This window comes from Balaenoptera ricei, chromosome 3 (assembly GCF_028023285.1).
Source record: "Balaenoptera ricei isolate mBalRic1 chromosome 3, mBalRic1.hap2, whole genome shotgun sequence".
Taxonomy (NCBI): Eukaryota; Metazoa; Chordata; class Mammalia; order Artiodactyla; family Balaenopteridae; genus Balaenoptera; species Balaenoptera ricei.
The window spans coordinates 131,105,747-131,132,522 of NC_082641.1; the positions used below are offsets into that span (position 1 = coordinate 131,105,747).

A 26,776-nucleotide genomic window follows, 5' to 3' on the forward strand; every position below is an offset into this window, starting at 1 on the left:
AAGCAAAATACGTATATATATGTACAATGGAATATTATTCAATCTTAAAAAAGGGTGAAATTCTGACACATGCTACAACATGGATGAATCTTGAAAACATTATGCTAAGTGAAATAAGCCAGACACAAAAGGTCTAATATTGTATGATACCACTTATATGGAGTACCTACAATAGTCAAATTCATAAAGACAGAAAACAGAATGGTGGGTGGTTACCAGGGGTTGAGGGGAATGGAGGGGGGGGTGGGAATTGGGGAGTTAGTGTTAAACGGGTACAGAGTTTCAGGTTGGGAAGATGAAAAAGTTCTAGAAATGGAGAGAGGTGATGGCTGCACAACAATGTGAATGTACTTAATGCCACTGAATGGTTAAAATGGTATTTTTACCACAATAAAAGAATTTTAAAAGGCATAGGGCTAGGATCTAGGGATGGAAGAGTGGGTATTCTAGGCAGAGGTAATAGCAAGTGCAAAGGCCAAGAGGCAGGAATGTGCCTGGTGTGCTCTGAGGAACAGGAAGAAGGCCAGTGGGCTGGGGCACAATGAAGAGAGTAAAGGGTGAGGGCTGTTCATAAATAGCCTTGTAGGACCTTGTAGTTCCTTCTAGGAATCCAGTGGAAGATGCGAAGCCATTGGAGGGATTTGAGCAGAGGGATGATCTTACCTGATCTTTGTTAAACCAGGAGCATTCTGGCTGCAGCTTTCTTTAATCTGAATCTCACTTGCAAACAAGGATAAGAAAAGCACTTACCTCACAGAGTAACTGTGAGCATTAAAAGAGGTAACGCTTGCCAAGGGTTTAACATGGTGCCTGGCATAGAGTAAGTATTTCAATAAAAGGTAAGCACTACTGTGACAAATCCAAAGACAGCAGCCCCCTGAGGAGGAGTTTTGGAGGACTTCATGGAGGAGGTGGCAGTTCAACTAGACATAGGAAGATGGACCAGGTTTCCACCGACAGAGATGGAGAAGAGGAGGCTTTCTGGGTGGAAGGAGCTGCGTGGTCCACAGCACATGAAGGAAAACAGCCAGCAACTAGCAGGGCAGGGCAGAAAGCAGGAGAGAATGTTTGATCAGCTCTAGCCTAGGTGATGGGAGTTGGGTTTTTTTAAATTAATTAATTAATGTCTGTGTTGGGTCTTCTTTGCACACGGGCTTTCTCTAGTTGCGGAGAGCGGGGGCTACTCTTCACTGTGGTGCGCGGGCTCCTCATCGCGGTGGCTTCTCTTGATGCAGAGCACGGGCTCTAGGTGCGGGGGCTTCAGTAGTTGTGGCACACGGGCTCAGTAGTTGTGGCTCGCGGGCTCTAGGGCGCAGGCTCAGCAGTTGTGCCTCATGGGCTTAGTTGCTCTGCGGCATGTGGGATCTTCCCGGACCAGGGCTCGAACCCGTGTCCCCTGCATTGGCAGGCGGATTCTTAACCACTGCGCCACCAGGGAAGTCCAAAGATGGGAGTTTTGAAGGTTTTGTAGCAGATGTCAAGATCCGAGCTATGATTGCGGAAAACTGGATCTCCACTGCTCACCCTGGAGCTGGAAGAACTGGGAAGCAGGACTCGTCAGGATGCTGGTCCAAGGCTGGGGGGCTAGCAGCTAGCCAGGCACGGGGGTCAGCGGCTGGGCTGGAGACCCAGAGAATCAAGAGAACGCATGTGGGGATGGCAAAAAGGAAGGCAACCAAGAGGGCGCGTCGTCCCTCGGCATCAGAGAGGAAGCAATTAAGTAAAGAGCACTGTAGGAGCCACAGGCATCGCCATCGGAGTCGGGCCCCTTGGCGGTCCGTCCGCAGAGCCCAGACGGTCCGACTTCCTCAGAACCCTCACCACGGTTATAGACACATTCGCTTGTCTAATGCGATTATGTGTTTAATGTTTCTGCTCCCAGATGTCAGGGCTCGAGTCTGTTTTCATTTCATCCCGGTGCCTGGCACAGTTTGCTGAGTAGCTGAAGGGAAGATAGGAACCGACAAAAGGTTTCGAGAAAGGGCTCCGTGAGCTGAGTGCCCAGAGGCACACGTAGGACTGGAGGGCATTTCAACTCCAAGGAGGCTGTATTCGCGTGAGAAACAGTCCTGCAGAGAAGCTCCGGGCACCTCCCCGCCGGTTGGCAGGGACAACAGACAGGTGGCGGGGTGGGGTGGGGGACAGCACACCCCAGTTTACAGAGAGCATTCACACCTACTGCCAGGAACTCGGAGGGAAGAAAACCAGGGCCCGCTCACAGAACCTCGCGCGTGCAGCGCAGCTGCGGCTCCTTTTCCCGCCTGGTAACGCCGAGGGCCGGGGGGCAAAGGAGGTCCGCAGGTCCTCGGGACCGACCCTCTGGGGGTGGGAAGTCACAGCCCTACTCCCAGGCGCGGAGTGTCCGGCCGGGCTCCAGCACGATTTGCATATCCCTGGGGAGCCCGAAAACTCTCGGCTGGAGTCCGGAGCCGAAGTGGCCGGGCGGGACTTTGGGGTCCCTGGGAGCGCGTCCCAGCCCACACCAGTTAGCGCCCAACTTGCCAACTCCCCGACTTTCGCAAAGCTCCTGCGGGCGGGGGAGCAGCGGAGGAGCGGGCCGCACCATCGCGGCCCGAGAGGGGGGAGCGGTCTGCACTGGGCCCTCGCCGCCTCCGGGCGGAGCACAAAGAGCAGCGAGAAGGCCGCGGCTCGCGGCGTATGGCTCTCGGCAGCCGACCCCGAGGAGGCGGGGTGGGACGCGCGGCTCGGCAGGACTAGGGGGCGGCGGTGTTGGCGGCGACCCTCCCCCGCAGTGGCGGCGTTGTGGTGGAGTCCGGCTCCCCGGCCGGTGAGCGGCGGAAGTGCCGCGGAGTTGGAGCGGGGCCGGCGCCGCGGTCGCTTCTCTTTGCTGAGGTACTGCCGCCGCCGGGCGGACGGGCGGACGCGCGGAGCTGGGGGCGGCTCGGCGGGGCCGGCGGGGCGCGGCGGGGCTGACCGGCCCCGATGAGGCGGAAGGAGAAGCGGCTTCTGCAGGCGGTGGCGCTGGTGCTGGCGGCCCTGGTCCTTCTGCCCAACGTGGGGCTCTGGGCGCTGTACCGCGAGCGGCAGCCCGACGGCACACCCGGGGGATCCGGAGCAGCGGTGGCCCCGGCGGCCGGACAGGTGAGTCCCCCAGTTGCCATGCAGTTGGAAACACGCTCTTCCTGAATTCACTTCTGGCCTTCGGTTCCTTCCTTCATCGGCCCCTGTCTGCCTTCTCAGAGTCAGCTCCAGAGACTCCTCGGTTCTTCCCATTGTTTTAGATGGGAAAATTGAGGCTCAGCGAAGGATAGGATTTGTCCTACGCTATTCCGAAACCGAACCAACTGATGCCCAGTGTGATGGTCTGTTTCTTCCCATAGGTTGCCATCCTCTTTTCTGTCCCTGTCTGGTGTCCCCTCACCTCTTCCAGCATCCCTCTCTTTTGGAGGATCCTGCAGCCCTGTATCCCAGGATGACTCCTTCTTCTGGAGATGCTGGTCCTTCTATTTGGTGTCCAGGTCTTTTCCGCTTTTCCCCCCACCTGCTGATCGCGATGTTTCCTACTCAGGTCAGCTCCTTTTCTTGTTTACCCATCTGCCCAAAGAGACACCTGGGCCTTCGTCCTCTCCACCCTCCTTCTTTCCCAGCCGTCTTTCTTTCCCAGATCCTGTGGATTCCTCGGAGGATGCAAGGATCACGCTCTCCTTGGAGCTTCAGGCCCTGGGGGATGGTAGTGGAGCTCCTGGTCTTTGAGGGGCCTGCTGCCTTTGACTTTCTGGGAATCCAGAAGTGGAGGCTGTGGTGGGAGAACCCTCAAATTCCCCAGAGGCTACTTGTGCCCAGTGCTCTGAGGATGGAACATCAGATGCTTCCCCTGTCCCTTCTCAGAGTACCCATGACCCCTTCTGAACTTGTCCAGGCTGATTAGGTGTTGTGTTTCTTGCAGCCAAGACTGAAATCTTAATTATTTTTGCCTCCTCTGAACTCACCTATGTACATTTGTGTGTGTGTGTGTGTGTGTGTGTGTGTGTGAGAGAGAGAGAGAGAGAGAGAGAGAGAGAGAGGAGTACATGTAGACTGATAGCAAAAGCTCTGTCACATCACTTCTACTGTCCTAGCTCCTAGCTCAGTAGGTGCCAGTGAGGCTATATATGCATGAACTGTTTCACACAGTGGGACATTTCAGGTTCTCTTGTGGGATTTGCTTGGTCCCGTGGGAAGTGGATAAGTTGTGCATCAGGGTTGAACTTGACTGATGGTCGGCCGGATAAGGGAAGAGGCTGAATTTGGATGGTTTTCCTTTCTCTTCCCAGGATCAGCTGTCTTGAGTACAGAGGGCTCTTTGCGACAGGGCTGACCAGTTTGAGGGCAGCCTGTCATTCTGGTAATTGTTGCAAACCATCCTGGAGGACCTGGTTAATCCTTTTGGTAGATCTACTGTTTGGAAAGTAAGGCTCCAACTCCTTTCCTAAACCCCTGGTTCAAACCCTGACAGCTGACTTCGATGCCTCTCTTAAATTCTGTATCTATATGGGTTTTTCCTTCATGAAATCTGTTCCCACCCTGTACTAGCATCAGGGTCAGGAGTTCAGGGTTCTGTCCTCAGCTTTACTGTTAACTTGCTGTGTGTGTCCTTGACCACCTCCCATCTCCCTCTCTGAGCCTCCCTTTCTCCATCTGTAAAATGTGGTTACTGGTCCAGCTCCAGCTTTCTGTGATACTGTCAGTGAACCAATGTGGAGGACAATGGCCACTTCTTTTTCCTTTCCTGAGGCAGGAGCCCCTTGTAGCATCCCTAGCTGTGAAGACTCCGTACTAGACACAGCCCCAGATCAAGGGGGCATTGTCCTGCCCAAGTGCAGACTCTCCTTTGGAATAGCTGTAGCCAGTTCTGAAAGAGCTCCTGACATTCTGCCTCTGCCTGGAGAAAGCCCTCGTATTTCATTTGCTGTGGATGCCAGAGAAATCCTGATTTTCATTTTCTATAGATCCAGATGTGTAGAGAGAAGGTCAAGGTTAACTGCCAGTTTGGCCTGAGCTTTCAAAGTAAATTAGTCACTTGCACAAGAGGGGATTGATGGAGTAAAGCAGCCTTTTGGGCAGAGAGAGAGGGGAGCAACAGCTGGGCGCCGCTCGGAGCCCTTAACTGAAATGGACAGAGAGGCTCATCTGGGAAGGTCTAGTTCTTGTTCATTTCTTTTTCTCTGGAATATCATGAAGGGGAAGAGGAGAAAGAAGTGGTAAAGGGGTTTGGTGGTGGTGGTAGGGGGTGCCAACTGATGATCCTTGCTTTAAAGAAAATATCTTAGCCTCCTGGGAGCAGTAGAATGGAGCTGTTTCCCCAACGATCAGCTCTTCTAGGTGCCATAGGATTCAGCATTCATCTGCTGCCTTTCAGGAACACCCTGCCAAATTTCCACACAGCCCCTTTTTGTTTCACTCTCCTGCAGATGCACAGCACTAGGCTTGGCCTCGAGTCCTTTTGAATGTCAGCTGGCCTCAAGGGAGGAGGCTGACTTCTCAGAGTGCTGGTGTTCCATCCCTCATCCCAGAGCGCTGGAACGTGCACGTACCACATCAGGCTGCTATCTGGGGAATCTGGCATCTCAAGCACACAGAGCTTCTTTCGACAGGGCTGACCAGTTCTGAGCTCAGCTTGTCACTCCTGTAATTGTTGAGAATTACCCCAGAGCACCTCATTGATCTTTTGAGTAGAAATAACTGCAGAGGCTCTGGAGGGAAGTCGGACAACAGGATTTTATCCAAATGAAAACTATATTCCTTGTGGATTTGAGAGAAGTTTCCTTGATGGTAACATACTCACTGTTTTAGTCCTTTAACTCCTTGATTTCTCCACTGGATTAAAGAATACAGGATTTTAAATTCAGAGGGTTTATCATCTGCTAGAACGTAAGTCTGTGTAATTTATGCTAGCTTATGCTTAGTGTACTACTGGAGCTGGGTAGGGCAGCTGATTTGTAAAGGACACATAAAGCTTCAAGGATTTGAGCATTCATCTGGTCGGACAGCTGGCTTCTTGGAAAGTTGCAAAACCAAGCAAGAAAAGCCAGTCTTGAAGCCATCTTCATTTTAATTTGGGGGGTGCCTCTCATTTCTAGTCCCAATGTGCTTAACAGCTTGGTTTAATTCTCTGGTCTGTTTCATATTCCAGGCTTGGGAACTGGCTATTAAGAACCCGTGTTAAGAAATGTGATGCAGTCCCTCCCCATTTCTGAGCCATATTCTCTTGTGAAAATGACTTCATTGGATAATAGCAAGCATGCAATAGAAATTGGTGGGATAATGGAATACCAACGACTTTAATTTTCAAATATCAAGAGTTTTTCTCATTGTGTCAGAGCTGAACTTTGTTCTTAGAACATCCAGAAATCAATACTTCCCTCCCCCTGCCCCGTTTTTTTATTCTTCCTGGTGGCAGAGCCTTACCCATCAGGAAGTTAAGTACCACAGAAATGTAGCCATGGAATGATTTGTTTAATTCTCTACAGAGGGGTTGGGATCCTTTAGATTGCTAATCACTTCTTTGTCTGCTTGCCCAACTGAAATCTGATGCCACTGGGGAAGGGTTGTTGATTTACCTGAGCAAATCTGACTTCCTGCATTCTTTTTTCATCCTAGGCTTGCAGTTTCCTAGGGAGCCCAACTGAGAAAGGTCTGGGAACAGAGGCCTGGGTTTTAGTTTACTCTCTTGCCCTGAACTCACTGTGTGACCTCAGGAAAGTGGTTTAACTCCTCTGGGCCTTAGATTCTCCACCTGTGAAGTGAGGGCTTAGATTCAGAAGGAGAAAGGTAAATGTGTGTCAGAAGAGTGCTTCCCCTCCCCTGGCCAGGGCAGACATTGCTAATCAATCACTTTCCCTCGAAGCCCAAACTTGGCCTCCGACTGTTTCTCAACACTGCTACTCAAGTGGAGTTAATGGCATGTTGAATCTTATTTGCACTGTAGGGGATAGATACTTTGTTAGGACTTTCCCAACTCCAGCATCCTGGGGTTCTGTGAGTTTGGAAGCTTGTGTTGGAAAGGCCTGGATAGCAGAAGTGTGTTTAAACAGGCCGCCATATCTACCTTGTGATGAGACCACTACTTAGGGTTATGTTTATACTCTAATGCCTTCTCTCAGGCTGTGTTCAGCCTTTAATCTGTTGGCTCCAGTGACATGATAACGAAGAATGGAATCAGGAATGTAAAAGCAAAGGCCCATTTAAAGGATAACCATCTTGCTTGCTAATTGTACCTTGTCCGCAGTCAGCTCTTACACAGAGATGGCATCAGGATCTCATCACTAAAAGACACCCTGAGGCAAACTTGGCAGCCAGAAATGTGTCCCGTGGCAGCTAAATGCTCACAAGGTGTTTGCAGTGGGCTCTGTATCATGCATATATCTGACGGTATGTCATGTATGTGTCAGAGCCAGCAAGGGAAGAGCTGATGCCCCCTTGCCCCCGATGCCCCCAGGAAGACTTAAATAATTTGAGTCCTGCTTCTCAGAGAACCATTGTCCTCATGCCCAGGAAAGGAGATAGGCTATACATGCCTGAGTTCCTGTGTCTAAGGAGTGCATCGTGGCCTCTCGTCCCGGAAATGTCTTGGCGTAGAAACCACATCCTCCTCTAGCACATAGCTTAAGCCTTCGCACTTGGAAGACAGTCAGAACATGTTTGCTATAGGATCTATGCGTGTCAGAGCAGGAAGGGTGCTACAGAAGTTATCTAGTCCAAGCCCCTCATGTAGTAGATACGAAAACTGAGGCCCAGGAGAGGGGAAATCAGTTCTCAGAGGGAGGGAGGCAGACCAGAGCCCAGTTCTTCTCCAAGTTCTTGCTCTGTCTCACCATGCATGTTTTTTCCCTTCACATCCTAATATTTGATCCTTCTCTACGATTATATCCCTCATGAGCCAAGATTATCACTCCCAGTTTTGGAGGCCAGTACGTATCGAGACCGATTATCTGCTGGAACTTACCGGGCTTTTTTGCAGATCTATTTTTGTAAATTTTCTTTCCAAATTTTTACAGTTTTAAAGCAAGTGAAATGTATTAAATTTTAAGGTGGCAATGGGATCCAGCAGGGCAATAGAGGAATTAAAAGGATGCATAGCGTGTGGCACCATTACTGCTCCCCGTGGCAGACAGAGCCAACCTGAGTCTAAGAGCCGCCTCAGATTCTCTCAGTTGCAGTTAACAGAAGGAATTAAGCCACGTAGGCTGAACTGAGTAAGGGAATATATTAACTCCTGTAACTGCAGTGGACTTCAGGTGTGGTATGTTCTAGAGGTTCACGTCGTAGACTGAGCCCCCAAGGTAGCAAGAAATGGTTGAGGCTCTTTCTTACCTTGTATCCACACCCAGATCCTACAGGAGAGAGTCTGCTTCTTCTGGTAGCTTCTTTATAAGAGAGTGGAAACTTGTTTCCTATAAACTCTAGCGAGACTCCTTAGGTGTTACTGGCCCAGTTTGGATCTAACCATTCACACTTGTCAGGAGGATGAGCTATGCTGATTGACCTAACCCACCCTGCAGCTAGGGGTGGGGTCAGGCCACCCAAATCATAGGAAGAGCAGGTTCCAGGAGAAAAATCTGGATGCTGTCATGGGGAGGAGGGGAAATGAAATCTAGGGATGAAGCCAACAAATGTCCACTCCAGAATCCTGCTGACACAGTGTCCCGGCCAGTCACTGCTGGGCATCAGACCTGGGCCTTGAGATAAAACCTCTTTGCCATCTTGGACTCAGTTTTAGTTACTGAACCTGCAGCCTGGAGGTCCGTATCCTCATCCCAGCTCTGCCACTCCTGGCTGAGATGATTCACTCTGTGGGCCTCAGTGCCCTCCTGGGGAAAGCCCGGGCGCAAATGCTTCCAGCACAGGGTAAGTGGAGGGTTAAGATAAGGAGCAGTTAAAAGCTGCTTTTATTTAATCTTATGAGTTCTGCTGCCGCCTTCCTTTCCCCTCACAGGTGTCCTGAGAGCTGTCCCTCTCCTCCACTCCTCCACCCTCCATTAAAAGGCAGTTGGTTGAAAATTTGTCTCAAGCTGAAAAAGAACTTCTGTCTCTTCAGCTTCGAGTTTTTTTCTGCCTGGCCCTTCTTAGCTGGAGGAGGCGGAGTGTTCATACTTTGGAAGCTAGAGGAAGCTAAACAATTCCGCTTGCTCTGGTGGGTGGGTGTGTATTTATGAGTGTGTAGCTTTCTCTCCATGTGTCTCTCTCCTCTTATCTTTGGATGGTTCCTGTTTGCTGCCCTCTGCTGAGTATAGATAGGAGAGGGAAGGGGAAAAGCAGGCCCATTTCTTTCTTCTCTTTGGTTTTGAGAGAATTCTGAGCTTCAGATGCTGAATGGTCTTCAGATTTCCTAGATGATAAAAGCCACAGTATGAAATGACACTAACAAGAAAGATGATGATGTAGATGATAAGATGGTAATGTCAATAATAATTAATAGCAGCTACCATTTATTTAGCACTTATTCTGCTAGGCATTGGACTCATAAGCCCTTTACCTGTATGTCTTGTTAAATACTCACAATTATAGACAGGTGGGAGCCAGTGAGGGAGTGGAGGCTCACAGAGGTACAGGTATTTGCCCAAGGATGGCCCAAGGATGCACAGCGTGTGGTTGTGGAGCTGGTATTTGAGCCTGTGAGTCTCTGACCCAGTGCTGAGGCAGGAGAAAGACCCTGCTTTCCACACCGCCCCTCCACCCCTCCTGCGAGGCTGCCATGGGAGCCCAGATGTCTGCACAGAGGGTAGTGACCATTGCTCTAAGACTGAACTTCCTCGGTGAGCCCACAAGGTCATTTGGTGACCTTGAAGAGGAACCTTCACCCCACCCCTGCCGAAGCCCCATTGGCATAGCGACTCCCCAATCTCACTAGACTGAGACACTGTGGAGCAACGTGTAGGGCTTTGGCTTTGGAGCTACACTGCCTGGTTCAGATCTCTGGCCTTGGGCAAGTCACTTGACCTCTGTGCCTGGAATTCTTGGCCTGTAAAATGGGCATAATGTTAACTCTGGGGGTGGGCATTCTGAGGGTTGGGTGAGTCACTGTGGGTGAGACCCTGAGCGCCAGGCCTGGTACAGAAAGCGCTCAGTTGAGTGTGGTAGTGCTGCTGCTTGTGGGCAGTGCCTGGCTTAGAGTAGGGGTCCATTCTTCTTGGCCTCCCTGTGGCGGAGGTAGGGAGGGATGCTTATATTGTCTTTGTCTGGAAGGTGGAGGATAGGTGGTTGGCCTCATGGCACAGGCTGCTCTTTGTACCCCACTCCCTGCCTCTTTGGAATCTGAATCCATCATTGGGGGTGCCCACCTACTTCCTCCCCGAGGAGAGAACACAAATCCTCTGCATCCTTCTAGGCAGTATTCTTCGCTGCTTCCAGGAAGTATTCTTTGGTCACTCTAGCCCCCAGGGGTCTCTCACCCTGCTTTAGTTCCCCTGAGCCCCCGGCTTTCTCTGCCCATTTAGACCAGAGGCCTTTCCAGGAAGGCATGGTCCTGCCTTTCTTTCTGCTTCTCCCTCCCTGCCCCTGTCTGTGTGTTCTGTGAGCCTCTGGACCTCCACACATGCTGCTCCCTTGCCTCTGACACCCTTCTTCCCTGCCATCTTGCCCCTAAACCTGACTCACCCTTGCTGGGTCAGCCGTCTCTCCTCAGGGGTCCAGAGCCCCTTATGAAAACATGCAGTGTAGTTATCGTTTTTGATCTGTCCAGCCTGTCTGCTCCTGAAGGAACCTCCATCCCAGTCACCCTCTCTTGATTGCCCAAAGTATTTGCTGAGGGACCGAAGGAGCAGGTGAGTGAGTGAATGATGTGTGGGTGCTCGGTGACTGCTGGCCGAGTGCAGGAAGCCTGGCCTCGGGGAATGGTTCTTCTGGAACTGCGGGGCGCTTCGGCGTCCCTGAGGAGCCTGGTAACGGTGGAGGCTCCAGGACCCGTGCCCAAGGAGCCTGCTTGGGCCAGACTGGGGTGGGCCAAGGAGCCATGTATTCAGCAGATCCTGCTGAGAATCCAGCAGGGAAATCTCTCCTCTCCGCCCGTGTCCCCAGCTTGTCAACACCCCCAGGAGGCAGACCTCGCCTTCCTCTCCAGGTGCTTACTCCTTTCCCCCCAGGAGCGCTTCGAACGTCTATTCCTGGGGAGTGTGTTTAGCTGCAGCTTCCCCAGGTTGCCAGCCAGCTCTCCCCGGGGGACTCTGGTGCCTGTTAATAGTGGCGCCGTGTCAGATGCAGACAGCTCAGAGTCTGGGACTGGCATCTGGGATGGGCCGTGCATTTTGCAGATCCCTCTGCAGTGGGCCACAGGGACTCTCTGGGGCCCTAAAGCTTTGCTTTCCGCTGGTGCCTGTGATCTGTTGCCTTTCGCAGTTGGGTCCTCTGCCTTCCTGCTGTGGGGGCAAAGGTGAGATGCCCACAGAGGGGGTGGGTATTGAACTCAGGGCCTTCCCAGGAAGGGGTCACATTATGGAGACCCTAGGGGCCTCTCCCTTGAGTTGGAGAGAGTGTGTGATTGGGAACTGGACCCCTGATTCCCAGGCCCAGCTCTGCCTTCTCCTAAAATGAGCACAGTCAGCATTCCTTCGTCATGTCATGGTGATTAAATGACATTAAAGGAAGAAAATGAGCAGAGAGGTTCCATGACGTATCCGGGGCCACACAACTGGGAAGTGATGGAAACAGGGTTCCAGCCCTGGAGTCCCCCCCAAGCAGAGCAGAGCTCACAGCCCGAGGCTCCCTCCTGCTGCCTTGCCATCCTCTGACCTCGGGTGAGTCCACCCTCTTCCCCGGACGGACGTGGGAGGTTATCGCTGAGAGCCCCACGAGCCTGGTTCTTGGATCCATTGTGTTGGCTCTGGAATGCTCTTCTGCGAGCCGAATGCCTCAGTGCAGTATTGCAGCAGGTCCCACGGGCCGCCTGGGAGCCTCACTCCTGGGCAGCTTCCCAGTTAACCGGGGTTGTATGTTTGGGCTGGTCTCGCCCCGTTACAAATGTCAGCCTCCTGGAAGAGGGAGAGGCCAGCGCTGCTGAGCAGAGGGGGCTGGCCGGGCTTTGGAGGAAGGGGGTTTCGTAAAGGGAAACAGGTTGGAAACATCTTGGCGGGGGAGTGTGTGAAAATTACTTCCCGCTGCTAAAGCACATTGTATGTGCTCAACTGAAAACTGTTATTTCTGCATGCCTCCTCCTGAGCATTGATCAGTCAGCTGCTGACAGTTAAAACGCGTACCTGTGTGCGCGCGTCTGTGAAATAACCAGTTTCTAAATTCAGCACCTAACTTTACTGAAAAATTAGTGACTGTTTTTGGGGCAGCAGGGACTATAGTTTGAATTCCTGGTTATTTTATTGGTAATAAACCTTAATGGCTGTCTCCTTCAGATAACTTCTTTTATTACTTTATTTGACGTTTGTATTACTTTAAAAAAAAAAAAACAACCTTATATGGTATTTTATTGGAGGTTGCAAACTGGTGGCCTGTGGGCCACATGTAGCCCAGAGACATGTTTTGTGTGGTTCATCCAATGCTGGCCCATAAATGGTTGGATGTCTTTATTTTTAAATGTTAGTAAGTTGTTGTCAGTACCTAAACATTGGAATATTTCACATTTTTAAAAATTATCTTTTCTGGCTTTTGGGGGAAAATGGAAAGGTCTAGCAGCTGGGCCCGGGTTACAGCATCACAAAAAGTGGCTGGATCTGGGTAGCAGCTGCCCCGTCTAGACAGGCTCCGGCTCTTGCGTCGGCCGCGGCCCCTGCCACACCTTGTGATCTCAAACCTGGGTTCCTCACCCTTTCCTGTAACTGTGCTGGCCTCTGGGGACATTGGAGTTTGGGAGCCCTGCTTTATAACCTGTGTCCAGTTTGTCACTTGACAGATGAGCCAGCCGAGGTTCAAAGAGCATAAGTGACAGGACAAGTGACAGAGCCAGTGAGCTGAGGCTGGTCCTCTGACTGTAAGCCTAATGCACTTTCCAGGGGGGAAAAGGTGGTTACTTGGAAATGTAAAATATAAGCCTTAGGCTCTTGAACAGACTCACTTAAGTTTATATCTGGATGATTCCTGCTCTATGTGAGACTAGGAACCACTTGCCTTGCCTCTCTGTGTCTCTAGGGGTTCTGAATCTGAGGTCCACCCTGTCTAATATAGTTGGTTCCAGCTGTGTCAGGGGCGTGTAGGTTCATTAGCAACGACGTGAGCACAGAGTCCACCTTGTTTTCTGCCTGTGCTTCTTGGCGTGTCGCGGAGCCCCAGTATGTACACTCCTGTTACAGGGGGAGTGTTAGGAGTCTGTGAAATGAGAGGGAAGGTGGCTTTCCCAGCAGAAACGGCACATGCCTTTTGGGGGTGGGGGCGGCCCTCAAAGGCATCCGGAGGGCATTTCTGGGAAAGAGCCTGTGTGAAGGCAGTTCAGCTGAATGTAGCCACCCAGGTCTCTGAGGACAGGGCCCTTTGCCAGGGCAGGAGTGGCTGCAGCTCCATCCCCCTCCCTACCGGAACCTTCCCTTAGAGGCTCCAGGTGGCTGATGGTGCGGCAGTGGGGTGTGGGAGGACAGGGCACAGTTGGCGTGGTGGCCAGTCCTGGGCTGAGAGTTGCGTCTCTCTTTCCGCCCTGGCACCACAGAGGTACCAATAACCCGCATTAATCATTGCACTCTTGCTGCCTGCCGTGCCTGGGTCCCATCTCATTTCTCCACTGTTATAAGTGCTCTTACTATGGTCATTTTGCAGATGGGAAAACGGGGGCTCAGGAAGCGTTAAGTAACCTCTCGGGCCTGCAGAACAAACAAGTGGTGAGACTCAGACTCAGATTCAGATTTCTGACTCTCAAACTTTGCTTAACTGCCTCTTAACTACCACGTTTTACTGATGCCCGTGGCAAGTCATTTGACCTCTCTTGGCCTCCATTTCCTCATCTGTAAAGTGGGGATAATACCTTCCTGGCATGTGAGCAGAGTACAAGTAAAAAGGCCTCGTCAGCTTTGAGACCTGAAACTCTTCCTGCGCCCCTCACTTTGGGCAGTTGCCAGATCTTGCCATCTGGTGTGTTCACTTTCCCGCTGGGGAGGGCGGTAGGGTCTCCCTGCAGAGTCATCCCTGTGTGTCTGGGGTGTGCCTCTCCGGGCCTCCCTCCCCAGCCTGGATCCTGGCTGGGCCGCTGCTCTTCCCCTCCCCTGGCAGCGGGAGAGGCAGCCAAGAGCCCTGCCAGGGAACAATGGGGCACATTAAGAAGGCTGCCAGGTGCCAAGCCAGAGGTATTAAAGGGACATTTGATTAGTTTTAACTAATTGTCAGGGTTTTGCTCTCTCTTTTTTTCCTCTGTAGCAGTTAAGGGGACAAAAAGCCCTGGTGTGGATTTCCTCCCTCCGTGGTTTGTGTGGGCTCTCTTTGGCTTTGGGTGTGAGTTCGCCTCTTTCACCCCTTCTGATTCTCAGCCCTCTCTTTTCTCTCTGTGTGTGTGTCTCTCTCCCTCCACCCCCACTCCCTCCCTACGTGTCTCCCCTCTGCTGTGTGTGTCTCTCTGAGCAAATATGATGAGATATGAGACTGAAGAAGCCATCCGCCTACCGCTGTGGAATCCACAATTCCGGGGGACTGTCTTTCATCTTGCCCTGTCTCCCCCAACTGCATCCCTGCCAAATGGTCAGCCATCGTTGGCTTGAACACCTCCAGTGATGGGGAACTCACTTCCTGTAGCTGAGCAGAGTCCTAGGTAATAATGCTATGGCTCAGTGTGGCCTAAAGAATTTCTTGAGAGTCCACTACTCGTCTTTGCAGGCTCCTCTCAAGTCTTTCCCTTCCCAGAAAGTCTTCTTTGACCTTCCTGCGAGAACTAATCTCTGTCTCCTGGAAATGCTTATAGAATTTAATCTGTACAGCTTCAGTGGCACGAATGTTGTAGTGCTATGTTTTGCCATTTCTCTAGGCAGACGGAAGTTATACTGAAGGAGCTTTCCTAGCAGGACAGCTGAGAGGGCTTCCAGCTGGAGAGAAGGGGTCCCAGAGAGCTGCCATTTGGGCCTGGGCTTCCTCCTGTCTCTAGAAATTCCACCCCCAAACGTGGCCAGTGTATTTTATGTATTCTTGTAGCCCAGAGAATATTTTAGGTTTTGCAGGCCATATGATCTCTGCTGCAGCTCCCCAGCCCTGTGATTGTAGTGTGGAAGCAGCGGAGACAATACATAAATGAATGGGCATGCCCTGTGCCAGTAAAACTTTATTTGCAGAATCAGGCAGCAGACTGGTTGGCAGGCCCTGGTTTGCTGACCCCCTGTTCTGGTGTTTTCCTGGTGGAGGAAATGCCTTCAGTTGCTGTGTGACCTTGGGCAGGTCTTTCTCCAAGGACCACATCTCCCATGGATGAATGGACTGCTGTGGGTTGAATCGTGTCCCCCCCGAAAAGATACGTTGAAGTTCTAACGCCAGGCCCTCAGAATGTGACCATACTTGGTCATTGCCGATGTATTTGGTTAAGATGAGGACATGCTAGAGTAGCATGGTCTTGTGTAACTTAATCATGTGTGACTGACTGGTGTTTTTATAAGACGGGGGACACAGTGAAGGAAGACGGCCATGTGAAGTCTGAGGCAGAGATGGGAGCTGTGCTGTGTAAACCAGGAGGCCTGGGGTGACCAGCAGCTGGAAGAGGCAAAGGCACATCCTCCCCCAGAGGCTTTAGAGGGAGGCCTGGCCTTGCCAACACCTCACTTCTGAACTTGTAGCCTCCAGAACTGTGAGACAGTAAATTTCTTTTTTTAAGCCACGTAGTTTGTGGTAATGTTTTCTGGCAGCCCTAGGAAGTTAATGCATGGACCATTTTCTCGTCAGATTGTTTTATGTGTGTGCATGAGTATGTTTGTGTGTTGTATTTGGGTGGAGATGGACAAAACACTGCTGGCAAAGGCAGGGATAATTGTCTTAATCTCTTCCAGCTACTTCAGTTCCTTTTTAATTCATGGGAAAAATCCTCACTTCCTATGGAGGATTAGCTTATTACCCTGCACATATGTATTCTTTAGCTAAAGCCATTCTCCTTGTTAAGAGATCAACCTCTTTCAAAAATTTTTTTAACACTTAGCCATTAGCCTTGAATACCAATGAGTAAACACATGTTACATTCTGCCTTTTACCTAACTGCATTGTCTCTTTTTTTTTGAGTTCCCACTACAGTGGTTTCAACAATTTGTTTTTGTTCTGGGTCCCACCTCAGTTGATTTGGGGCGGGGGTCATTACTATGTGATAGGTACAGAAAACAGCCCCTGCCTTCAGAGAGCTCCTAGTCTACAGGGGACATAGTCAAGTTCACAGTGATGTGGTGCACAAGGCAGAGCAGCCTGAGTACTGAGGTGGGGGTCAGCCAGGCGATGCCAGGAGGAAGAGGTCAGGAAGGACTTCTGAAAGGCAGTGACTTCTAAGGTGGCCCTGAGGAAGGTTAGGAATTTAGCAAAGCACGCATACTAGGATCGGGGTCTCTCAGGTGGCAGAGTCACTGCACCTTTGGATGCCCGTTAGAGAGTCACTGCAGGGAGTGAGGGCTGTGTCACCGGGGCTCTGATTGGGAGGCTGGTAGGCTGGGCCTCAGGACACAGGGAAGCCGAGGATAGAGCTTGCACAGATGATGGCCTGATCCGAGGTGTGCCTCAGAAATGTGGAAGTGGCAACACAGGAGGCACCGGAGGCCGGGGCAGCAGGTTGGAGGCTATGGGAGTGGAGGGAGAATGAATCCATTCGTCCGTACCCTGCACCCTGCTGTGGACCAGACGCCATGCCAGGTAGTGAGGCCACCAAGCTGCGTGACTCACAGCCCCTGAGCTTCAGACGCTCATGATGGTAACTCCTCTGCAGGCTGCTTTGGCCAGACACGGTCTTAAGCACCTTACATACATTATTGTTCTTAATCTTCATAGCAATCCAATGGCAAACACACTATAAATATCCCCATTTTATAGATGAGGGCACTCAGCACCAAGGAGATGAAATATTGCACCCCAGGTCACACAGCTGGTCACTGATGGAGCTGTGGTTGGCCTGCAGGGTCCTGAGCTTTCACCACCACACTTGGCTCCTCGCGCCAGCGGAGTCACTCGGGATCCAGTGGGATCTCCTTCTGGTAGCCGCAGGTACGGGGTTATATGTGAGCACACAGGAGAGCCAGTTAGCCCAGATGGATGGAGGGGGGGTGGTGGGAGCAGGGAACGCTTCCAGAAGGAGGAACTCCTGACCTAAGTCTTTGAAGGCAGGGGCAGGGCTGGGGAGGGGTGCGGAGCATAGGGATTCCCAGCAGAGGGGAAGCACAGTCAAAAGCCCAGAGTGGGGAAAACCATGTGGCGTGCGCAGGGTCTCCCAGGTTCAGTGTTGCTGGCCCCTAAGGAGTAGAGCCAGGAGTGGGCCTGGGAGAGGCTGGGGTGTTGGTGGGGTCAGGTCCATGGGCTGGACTCCACATGGCAGTTCCCAGAGACGTGAAGCGTGTCGGGCAGAGAAATCATGTCATCAGCCTTGCTCTCTGACGAGTCTGGAGGTCTAGAGTTGAAAAAGACCTAAGACGTCCTTTTGTCAACTGCTGTCAGATGTCTGCACGTGAGGCCAGGTGGGACAGAGGAGCTCCCAGGACAGCACTTGCGGGGCCTGAGCGCTCCAAGCGCGGGATGAGACCCAGAAGGCTCAACCTGTGGTTCAGCTGGCTTTGGGGCCTATAGTTCTATTTCATTCAACATGTCATTGATCCAGCAGATTTTGACTGAATCCTGAATGTGCCTAGGAGGGCTCTCTGCTAAGCACTTGCCATTCCAGGAGAAAAGGACATGGTCTCTGCTCTTGTGCCCTTAAGGACCTGCTGGACCTCTAGGCACACAGTTCCAGGGCAGGGATGTGAGCAGTTGGCGGAGCGGGCACGGGGCCCTGAAGGCTCGGTAGAAGATGCGCGGCAGCCTTTGAGCTGACCTGTGTGCTGCCCCCTCTCTCCTCGCTCCCTCCCCACCTCACCGCAGGCTTGTAAAGCCACAGGTTTGCCTGGGTTTGAATCCCAGTTCTGCTCTTTACTAGCTGTGAGACTTTGGGAAAGTTACTGGATCTGTTTCCTCTGTTAAAATTTTAATTTAAATCAGGATTAAATTAATTCACATACACAAAGCACTTGGAATAGTGCCTGGCATATAAAAAGTGGTACATAGATGCTGTTATTATGTCAGATCCAGAATCCCTTAGCCTAACCCCTCTGTATGAGGCGTATTTTAGGATTCACAATTATGTTAGTCAGGGTTCTATCAGGAGAGAGAAACCACCCAGTAATCTGGACATGGAACTTTGAGTATAAAGAACTATTAACTGTGACAGGAGATTGGAGTAATGAAGGATTGGCTATTACGAAGTGAAGAGAGCTCTAAGTATGTTCTAAAGAACATGGGAATAGCAGATACAGGAGCAGAGATAGAGATGGCCCTCGGGCAGAGACAGAGCAGCAAGAAGCACACCCCCGACTCCCGTTGAGATAGAATTCCTAAGGAAGATCTCCCCACCGGGCTGAGAGAGAGCTCTTAAGGAAGAGGGCTGAGATCTTGACTTTGTTGGGGAGGGAAGAGCTGTGCTTACTGAATGGCAGAGGAGTAGCTCTGGTGCCACGCCAGTGAAATGTGCTGGAGAAAGCTGTTTGTGGTGGGGTAAGCCGTTCTTGGTGAGGTGTCTCGTGGGACACATTCAGCTACCAAACCGCCCAAGGGAGTAGGTGTTAGGGGGAAGCTGCCGGCAGCTGGATGCTGCTGGTCACTGAAGCTGGACGATGGAGAAGGTGTGCTTGCTACAGGAGCCTGGACTGGAGAAGTCATCCATGCTGCCTGCCTGGCAAATACACCAAAACCAGGATGAAAAACAAAAAAACAAAAAAACCTTCCTTCTGCAGTGTCTCTCTAGCATCTGCTGATCACTGTTAATATCATGTTATCTGGCAAGGGAAAAATGTTTAAAGGGCCCAGATCCATTTTCGCACAGCTGTCAAAGAAGGTGGATTTGAAGTTGAGAGGCAATAAGTTGTCGAGTGGCATAAGAATCTTTCTGAATTAGGAAAGTTAATACAGTGTACACACTGTATTATGTAATAGCCCCAGCAGGGTCTTTGGTTGCTCCCTATAATCATAACACATTTTTTTCCCTGTGGCAAAAATGTAAGAATATTCACACTAAGTGAATAAATAAAGACTATAAGTAGCCTCATGTCTGTTCAGGTCAGGTTTTGTCATTAAATGAGTTCTAAAAAAACCTTTTGGATTCTGAAATCAAGGCTGAGGGATTGTTGACCCATATTATTTTCACTACCTTTCTCCAAGCAGCAGCCAGAGTGGCCTTTTGGAAATATGAATCATGCCACTGGCTCTCCTGGGGACCCATCAGTAACTTCCTGTTGTTCTGAGATACAGACTAAACTCCACTCCAGACCCCTCCCCACATTGCCTCCCCCCTCCGCCCTCCATTCTACTGACCTTCAACAAGCCATGCATTCTCCTGCACAAAGTCTTTCTCATCGCGTGGGCGTTCTTCCAGTTACCCTACCACACACACACCACATGCATGCGTGCAAATGGCTTGGTTAACGCTGCCCCACCCTTTAGATCTCAGCTCAGGTGTCCCAACCTCAGGGGAGCTTTCTGGTCCAACACCCCCAGCACCACATGCACACCCGCCAACCCTCACCTCAGTTGAGGCTTTTTAACTTTAAAGCACGTGTCTTAGTTTGTGATGACACAAACTTACTGTTAGTGTGATTATTTGATTAATATGTCTCCCTACTAAACTATTCTATAAGCACCATGAGGACAGTGGATGTGTCTGTTTTCCCCCTCATTATTTTATCCCCTGTGCTTTACCCAGTGCCTGGCATATGACATATTTGATCAGTGAGAAAATGAATGAACAATCTTGGATTGGATCCTGAAACAGAAAAAAAATTAGCATGAAGGACATTACATCAGATCAATTGGCAAAATTTAGATATTGACTGTAGATTAGATAATAGTGTTGTATCAGTGTTAAATTTCCTGATTTTGATGTCCTTAGTCACAGGAAATACACACCAAAGAATTTAGGACTCAAGGATTATTATGTCTTCAACTTTCTCTCAAATGTTTCAGAAAAAATTATAGATACAGATAGATGGGGGAGAGGGGGAAAGAAAGATAACAGGAAGGTGGAAAATGGTGACAACAAACATGGTTGAAAGATTCACTGTGCTTTTCTTGCATCTTCTCTGTAAGTTTGAAATTATTTCACAACAAAACATTTTTAAAAATTTGGTGAATACAATGGACAGATCATCCAAAATGAAAATAAATAAGGAAACACAAGCTTTAAATGATACATTAAACAAAATGGACTTAATTGATATTTATAGGACATTACATCCAAAAACAGCAGATTACACTTTCTTCTCAAGTGCTCATGGAACATACTCCAGGATAGATCATATCTTGGGTCACAAATCAAGCCTTGGTAAATTTAAGAAAATTGAAATCATATCAAGTATCTTTTCTGACCACAACGCTGAGACTAGATATCAATTACAGGAAAAAAATCTGTAAAAAATACAAACACATGGAGGCTAAACAATACACTACTAAATAACCAAGAGATCACTGAAGAAATCAAAGGGGAAGTCAAAAAATATCTAGAAACAAATGACAATGAAAACATGACAACCCAAAATCTATGGGATGCATCAAAAGCAGTTCTAAGAGGGAAGTTTATAGCAATACAATCCTACCTCAAGGAACAACATCTCAAATAAATAACCTAACCTTACACCTAAAGCAATTAGAGAGAGAAGAACAAAAAAAACTTCAAAGTTAGCAGAAGGAAAGAAATCATAAAGATCAGATCAGAAATAGATGAAAAAGAAATGAAATGATAGCAAAGATCAATAAAACTAAAAGCTGGTTTTTTGAGAAGATAAACAAAATTGATAAACCATTAGTCAGACTCATCAAGAAAAAAAGGGAGAAGACTCAAATCAACAGAATTAGAAATGAAAAAGGAGAAGTAACAACTGACACTGCAGAAATACAAAGGATCACGAGAGATTACTACAAGCAACTGTATGCCAATAAAATGGACAAGCTGGAAGAAATGGACAAATTCTTAGAAAAGCACAACCTTCCAAGACTGAGCCAGGAAGAAATAGAAAACATAAACAGACGAATCACAAGCACTGAAATGGAAAAAGTGATTAAAAATCTTCCAACAAACAAAAGCCCAGGACCACATGGCTTCAGAGGTGAAGTCTGTCAAACATTTAGAGAAGAGCTAACACCTATCCTTCTCAGACTCTTCCAAAATACAGCAGAGGGAGGAACAATCCCAAACTCATTCTATGAGGCCACCATCACCCTGATACCAAAACCAAAGATGCCACAAAAAAAGAAAACTATAGACCAATATCACGGATGAACATAGATGGAAAAATCCTCAACAAAATACTAGCAAACAGAATCCAACAGCACATTAAAAGGATCATATATCATGATCAAGTGGGGTTTATCCCAGGAATGCAAGGATTCTTCAATATACACAAATCAATCAATGTGATAAACCATCTTAACAAATTGAAGGAGAAAAACCATATGATCATCTCAATAGATGCAGAGAAAACTTTTGACAAAATTCAATACCCATTCATGATAAAAACCCTCCAGAAAGTAGGCATAGAGGGAACTTACCTCAACGTAATAAAGGCCGTATATGACAAACCCATAGCCAACAGTGTTCTCAGTGGTGAAAAACTGAAACCATTTCCAATAAGATCAGGAATGAGACAAGGTTGCCCACTCTCACCACTATTATTCAACATAGTTTTGGAAGTGTTAGCCACAGCAATCAGAGAAGAAAAAGAAATAAAAGGAATCCAAATCGGAAAAGAAGAAGTAAAGCTGTCACTGTTTGCAGATGACATGATACTATACACAGAGAATCCTAAAGCTGCCACCAGAAAACTACTAGAGCTAATCAATGAATTTGGTAAAGTAGCAGGATACAAAATTAATGCACAGAAATCTCTTGCATTCCTATACACTAATGATGAAAAATCTGAAAGAGAAATCAAGGAAACACTCCCATTTAACACTGCAACAAAAAGAATAAAATACCTAGGAATAAACCTACCTAAGGAGACAAAAGACCTGTATGCAGAAAACTATAAGACACTGATGAAAGAAATTAAAGATGATACAAACAGATGGAGAGGTATACCATGTTCTTGGATTGGAAGAATCAACATTGTGAAAATGACTCTACTACCCAAAGCAATCTACAGATGCAGTGCAATCCCTATCAAACTACCAATGGCATTTTTCACAGAACTAGAACAAAAAACTTCACAATTTGTATGGAAACACAAAAGACCCCGAATAGCCAAAGCAGTCTTGAGAAAGAAAAACGGAGCTGGAGGAATCAGGCTCCCTGACTTCAGACTATACTACAAAGCTACAGTAATCAAGACAGTATGGTACTGGCACAAAAACAAAAATATAGATCAATGGAACAGGATAGAAAGCCCAGAGATCAACCCACGCACATATGGTCACCTTATTTTTGATAAAGGAGGCAAGAATATACAATAGAGAAAAGACAGCCTCTTCAATAAGTGGTGGTGGGAAAACCGGACAGCTACATGTAAAAGAATGAAATTAGAACACTCCCTAACGCCATACATAAAAATAAACTCAAAATGGATTAAAGACCTAAATGTAAGGCCAGACACTATAAAACTCTTAGAGGAAAACATGGGAAGAACACTCTTTGACATAAATCACAGCAAGATCCTTTTTGACCCACCTCCTAGAGAAATGGAAATAAAAATAAAAATAAACAAATGGGACCTAATGAAACTTAAAAGCTTTTGCACAGCAAAGGAAACCATAAACAAGACCAAAAGACAACCCTCAGAATGGGAGAAAATATTTGCAAATGAAGCAACTGACACAGGATTAATCTCCAAAATTTACAAGCAGCTCATGTAGCTCAATATCAAAAAAACAAACAACCCAATCCAAAAATGGGTAGAAGACCTAAATAGACATGTCTCCAAAGAAGATATACAGTTTGCCAACAAACACATGAAAGGATGCTCAACATCACTAATCATTAGAAAAATGCAAATCAAAACTACGTTGAGGTATCACCTCACACCATTCAGAATGGGCATCATCAGAAAATCTACAAACAAAAAGTGCTGGAGAGGGTGTGGAGAAAAGGGAACCCTCTTGCACCGTTGGTGGGAATTTACATTGGTACAGCCACTATGGAGTACAGTATGGAGGTTCTTTAAAAAACTAAAAATAGAACTACCATACGACCCAGCAATCCCACTACTGGGCATATACCCTGAGAAAACCATAATTCAAAAAGAGTCGTGTACCACACAGTGTTCATTGCAGCTCTATTTACAATAGCCAGGACAATGGAAGCAACCTAAGTGTCCATCCACAGATGAATGGATAAAGAAGATTTGGCACATATATACAATGGAATATTACTCAGCCATTAAAAGAAACGAAATTATTTGTGGTGAGGTGGATGGACCTAGAGTCCGTCATACAGAGTGAAGTAAGTCAGAAAGAGAAATACAAATATCGTATGCTAACACATATATATGGAATCTAAAAATAATGGTTCTGAAGAACCTAGGGGCAGGACAGGAATAAAGATGCAGACGTAGAGAATGGATCTGAGGACACGGGAGGGGGAAGGGTAAGCTGGGACGAAGTGGGAGAGTGGCATGGACATATATACACTACCAAATGTAAAATAGATAGCTAGTGGGAAGCAGCCGCATGGCCCAGGGAGATGAGCTCGGTGCTTTGTGACCACCTAGAGGGGTGGGATAGGAAGGGTGTGAGGGAGATGCAAGAGGGAGGAGATATGGGGATATATGTATATGTATAGCTGATTCATTTTGTTATACAGCTGAAACTAACACCCCATTGTAAAGCAATTATACTCCAATAAAGATATTTTAAAAAAACTTGGTGAATAGAAATAAATGAATAAAAGGGGAAAGGGATGCTAGGAGGAGGACACGTGTCCTTATTGCAGGGCAGCTTGCTTCCCCCAGAGCAGGTGATCTGAGAGAGAGAGCAAGCAGGAAGCCACAGACTTCTATGACCTAGTCTCTGAACTCGCACGTTGTCACTGACACTTTATTCTGTTAGTTAGAAGCGAGTCACTAAGTTCAGCCTACGTGCAAAGAGAGAAGAATTAGACCCCACCTTTTGAAGGAAACCATCACACAGTTCCTGAAGGCCTTACTGTGTGCTTGGCACTGTAGGTGGTTGAAGGGATCCAAGGCATGGATCAACGTCTGTCCTCTAGAAGTTTATATCTGTTTAGGGAAGTAAGACGTGCTCTGAAACTGGCCATAAGAACCAAACTATCCACGTCAAACCAAGTCAGAATGGATAGCAAAGGAGAGCTCTTTGGAGCAGTGACAACTGGGCTGGGTCTTCACGGGTGAGCAATAACTCCCTTGGTTTTTGACCATGATTGTTGGCACCATTGTACGTGATAATGAATACTGATGGTGGCATTTGGTGCTGTCCCCATGGCAGGCACTGTGCCAAGCAGGACTGCCTTATAGCACATCTCCATTTGTGAACAGCATTCCTTAGAATTGTGAAACGAGGCAGTCCTGATGCCAGGCGCTTCATTTATGTTACCTCGTTTATTGCTTTGAACTGCCTTATGGTGTCACTGTTATAACCCCCATTTTACAGATGGATATGGTTTAGAGAAATTAAGTAACTCATGCAAGATCACACAGCTGGTAAGCGGCAGGGGGTTAAGACCACAGGCCCTGTAGGTTTATTTATTTTTAATTTATTTTATTTACTTATTTTTGGCTGCGTTGGGTCTTCGTTGCTGCATGCAGCCTTTCTCTAGTTGTGGCGAGCCGGGGCTACTCTTCGTTGTGGTGTGCGGGCTTCTCATTGCAGTGGCTTCTCTTGTTGCGGAGCACGGGCTCTAGGCGCGGGCTTCAGTAGTTGTGGCATGTGGGCTCAGTCGTTGTAGCTCGCAGGCTCTAGAGCGCAGGCTCAGTAGTTGTGGCACACGAGCTTAGTTGATCTGCGGCATGTGGGATCTTCCCGGACCAGGGCTCAAACCCGTGTCCCCTGCGTTGGCAGGCGGACTCTTAACCACTGTGCCACCAGGGAAGCCTGGCCCTGTAGGTTTAAATTCCAGCTCCCCTACTTTAAACTTTCAGAGCCTCAAGCAAGCGACTTTAACCTTTCTGTGTCTCAGTTACCTCATCTGTAAAATGCATATACAACTATTTAATGTTATCTGCGCAGGGCCTGGCATGGGGTAAGCATTAGCTACCACTGCTGTCATTATCAGCTCAGAGTCAAACACACAGGTACGCTGTCCTCAACTTCTTCCCATTAGTTTGTTATAAAGGGTTGAGATGAGAGACGCAAGTGGTGACTACAGCCACCCACTCTTCATGTGCAGAGATCACGAATCTGAATGGAAAAACAACTCGTCCAGGCTGAACATGCCACCAGGGCTTAAGTGACTGATTCTGCCATTTCCAGTTTCTGCTTTATTTCCGTGAGAGAGTGAATGCTTCGAGAGGGATACGTGCCCGTTCCCTCCTCTATGTAGGAGGAGGGCCAGGTAGTGGCCAAGCTGGGTTTTAGGAAGCTGAACTTGAGTTGGCAACTTTCTTTGGAAGTGCTTTCCCTGTTGGGAAGCAATGAGCACCGTATTGGATATAGGTCAGCATATAAGTCTGTGCTGTGTGTCCTTGAGCCAATTATTAAACTTTTCTGGGCTCCAAGGGCCTCTTTTACTAGAAGGGCTTGGCAACCCCTCCTCTCCAGCGTTCTCCATCAGGAAGAAGATGGAGAGGGTGTTTTGAAACCCATAAAACTCAGGTGCTAGGCTTTGGGACTCTTCATTCTCTTCCAGCCGTTTGAGGACTTGTGGCTGCTTTAAGTGCTTGGAATCCAGAAAGGCTGTTTGATGGGAGTTACTCCCCATCCCCGCCCCCCAGCCACGCACACCCTCTTTGCTGAAACATTCTAGAGAAAAATCAGTTTCAATCTTAATTCTGAGGATCCAAACAGCCTCCAAACAAAATCAAGAACCAGGTGGTTCTCTTTTTGAAAGTTCAAACCCGATACCCAACCTAGGGGACTTATCTTTTAGAGTTAATCTTTTTTCTTCTTTAATGAATTGGCATTTGTCTTCTGTGCCTGTTCGTTATGGAATTTATCCAAATGCTCCATTCACTGTGACTCAGAAGCAGTGTGCACTCACACCGCCACTCCCCGGCCCCCCGCCCCCGTGAGAACGGCAGAACCTACTTTGAAAAAAAAGTCTTCCTCCTTTCATTTTCTCACTTTAGACTAAAACGCTTCCTTTTTTGTAAACTTAAAAAAAGGGACTAATTTTCTCTTTTTAAAATTCGGATATACATGGACCAATTTTTAGAAAGATTATTGCACATCTCAATATATTCATTACCTGCCGAGGTTCTGAGTGAGTCTCCTCTGAATCATCTGGTGGCACAAAGTGATGGGAGGGGCGTCAGGCAGTTACCTGTACTGGAGGCTCCTTCTCAGTGTCTCTCCTCCATTTTCTCCCTGTTAAACTGTACCAACCATGAGATGAAAAGGGGAGAGGCTGAGGAAAGAGGAGGAGGAGGAGGAGAAATGTCGGCGAGGAGCCTGGGGCTGTCAGCGATTTCTGCTCTCCCGCTGTCTGACCGCAGAGCAATTACTTAAACTCAGAGCCCCGTCCCACCTCTAAAATGGGGATAATGACAGCATTCGC

General features: G+C 48.4%; 1 protein-coding gene across 1 annotated transcript in view; it reads left to right on the top strand.

The window, feature by feature from the left end:
- Positions 1-2,902: 2,902 nt before the first annotated feature.
- The window catches only part of GALNT10 (polypeptide N-acetylgalactosaminyltransferase 10), a 223,633-nt gene continuing 199,759 nt past the window's right edge, over positions 2,903-26,776 (top strand). Inside the window, exon 1 of the mRNA XM_059917564.1 lies at positions 2,903-3,102. Within this exon, the coding sequence (XP_059773547.1) occupies positions 2,944-3,102 (159 nt within the window). The 5' untranslated portion in view covers positions 2,903-2,943. The remainder of the gene's footprint in view (positions 3,103-26,776) is intronic.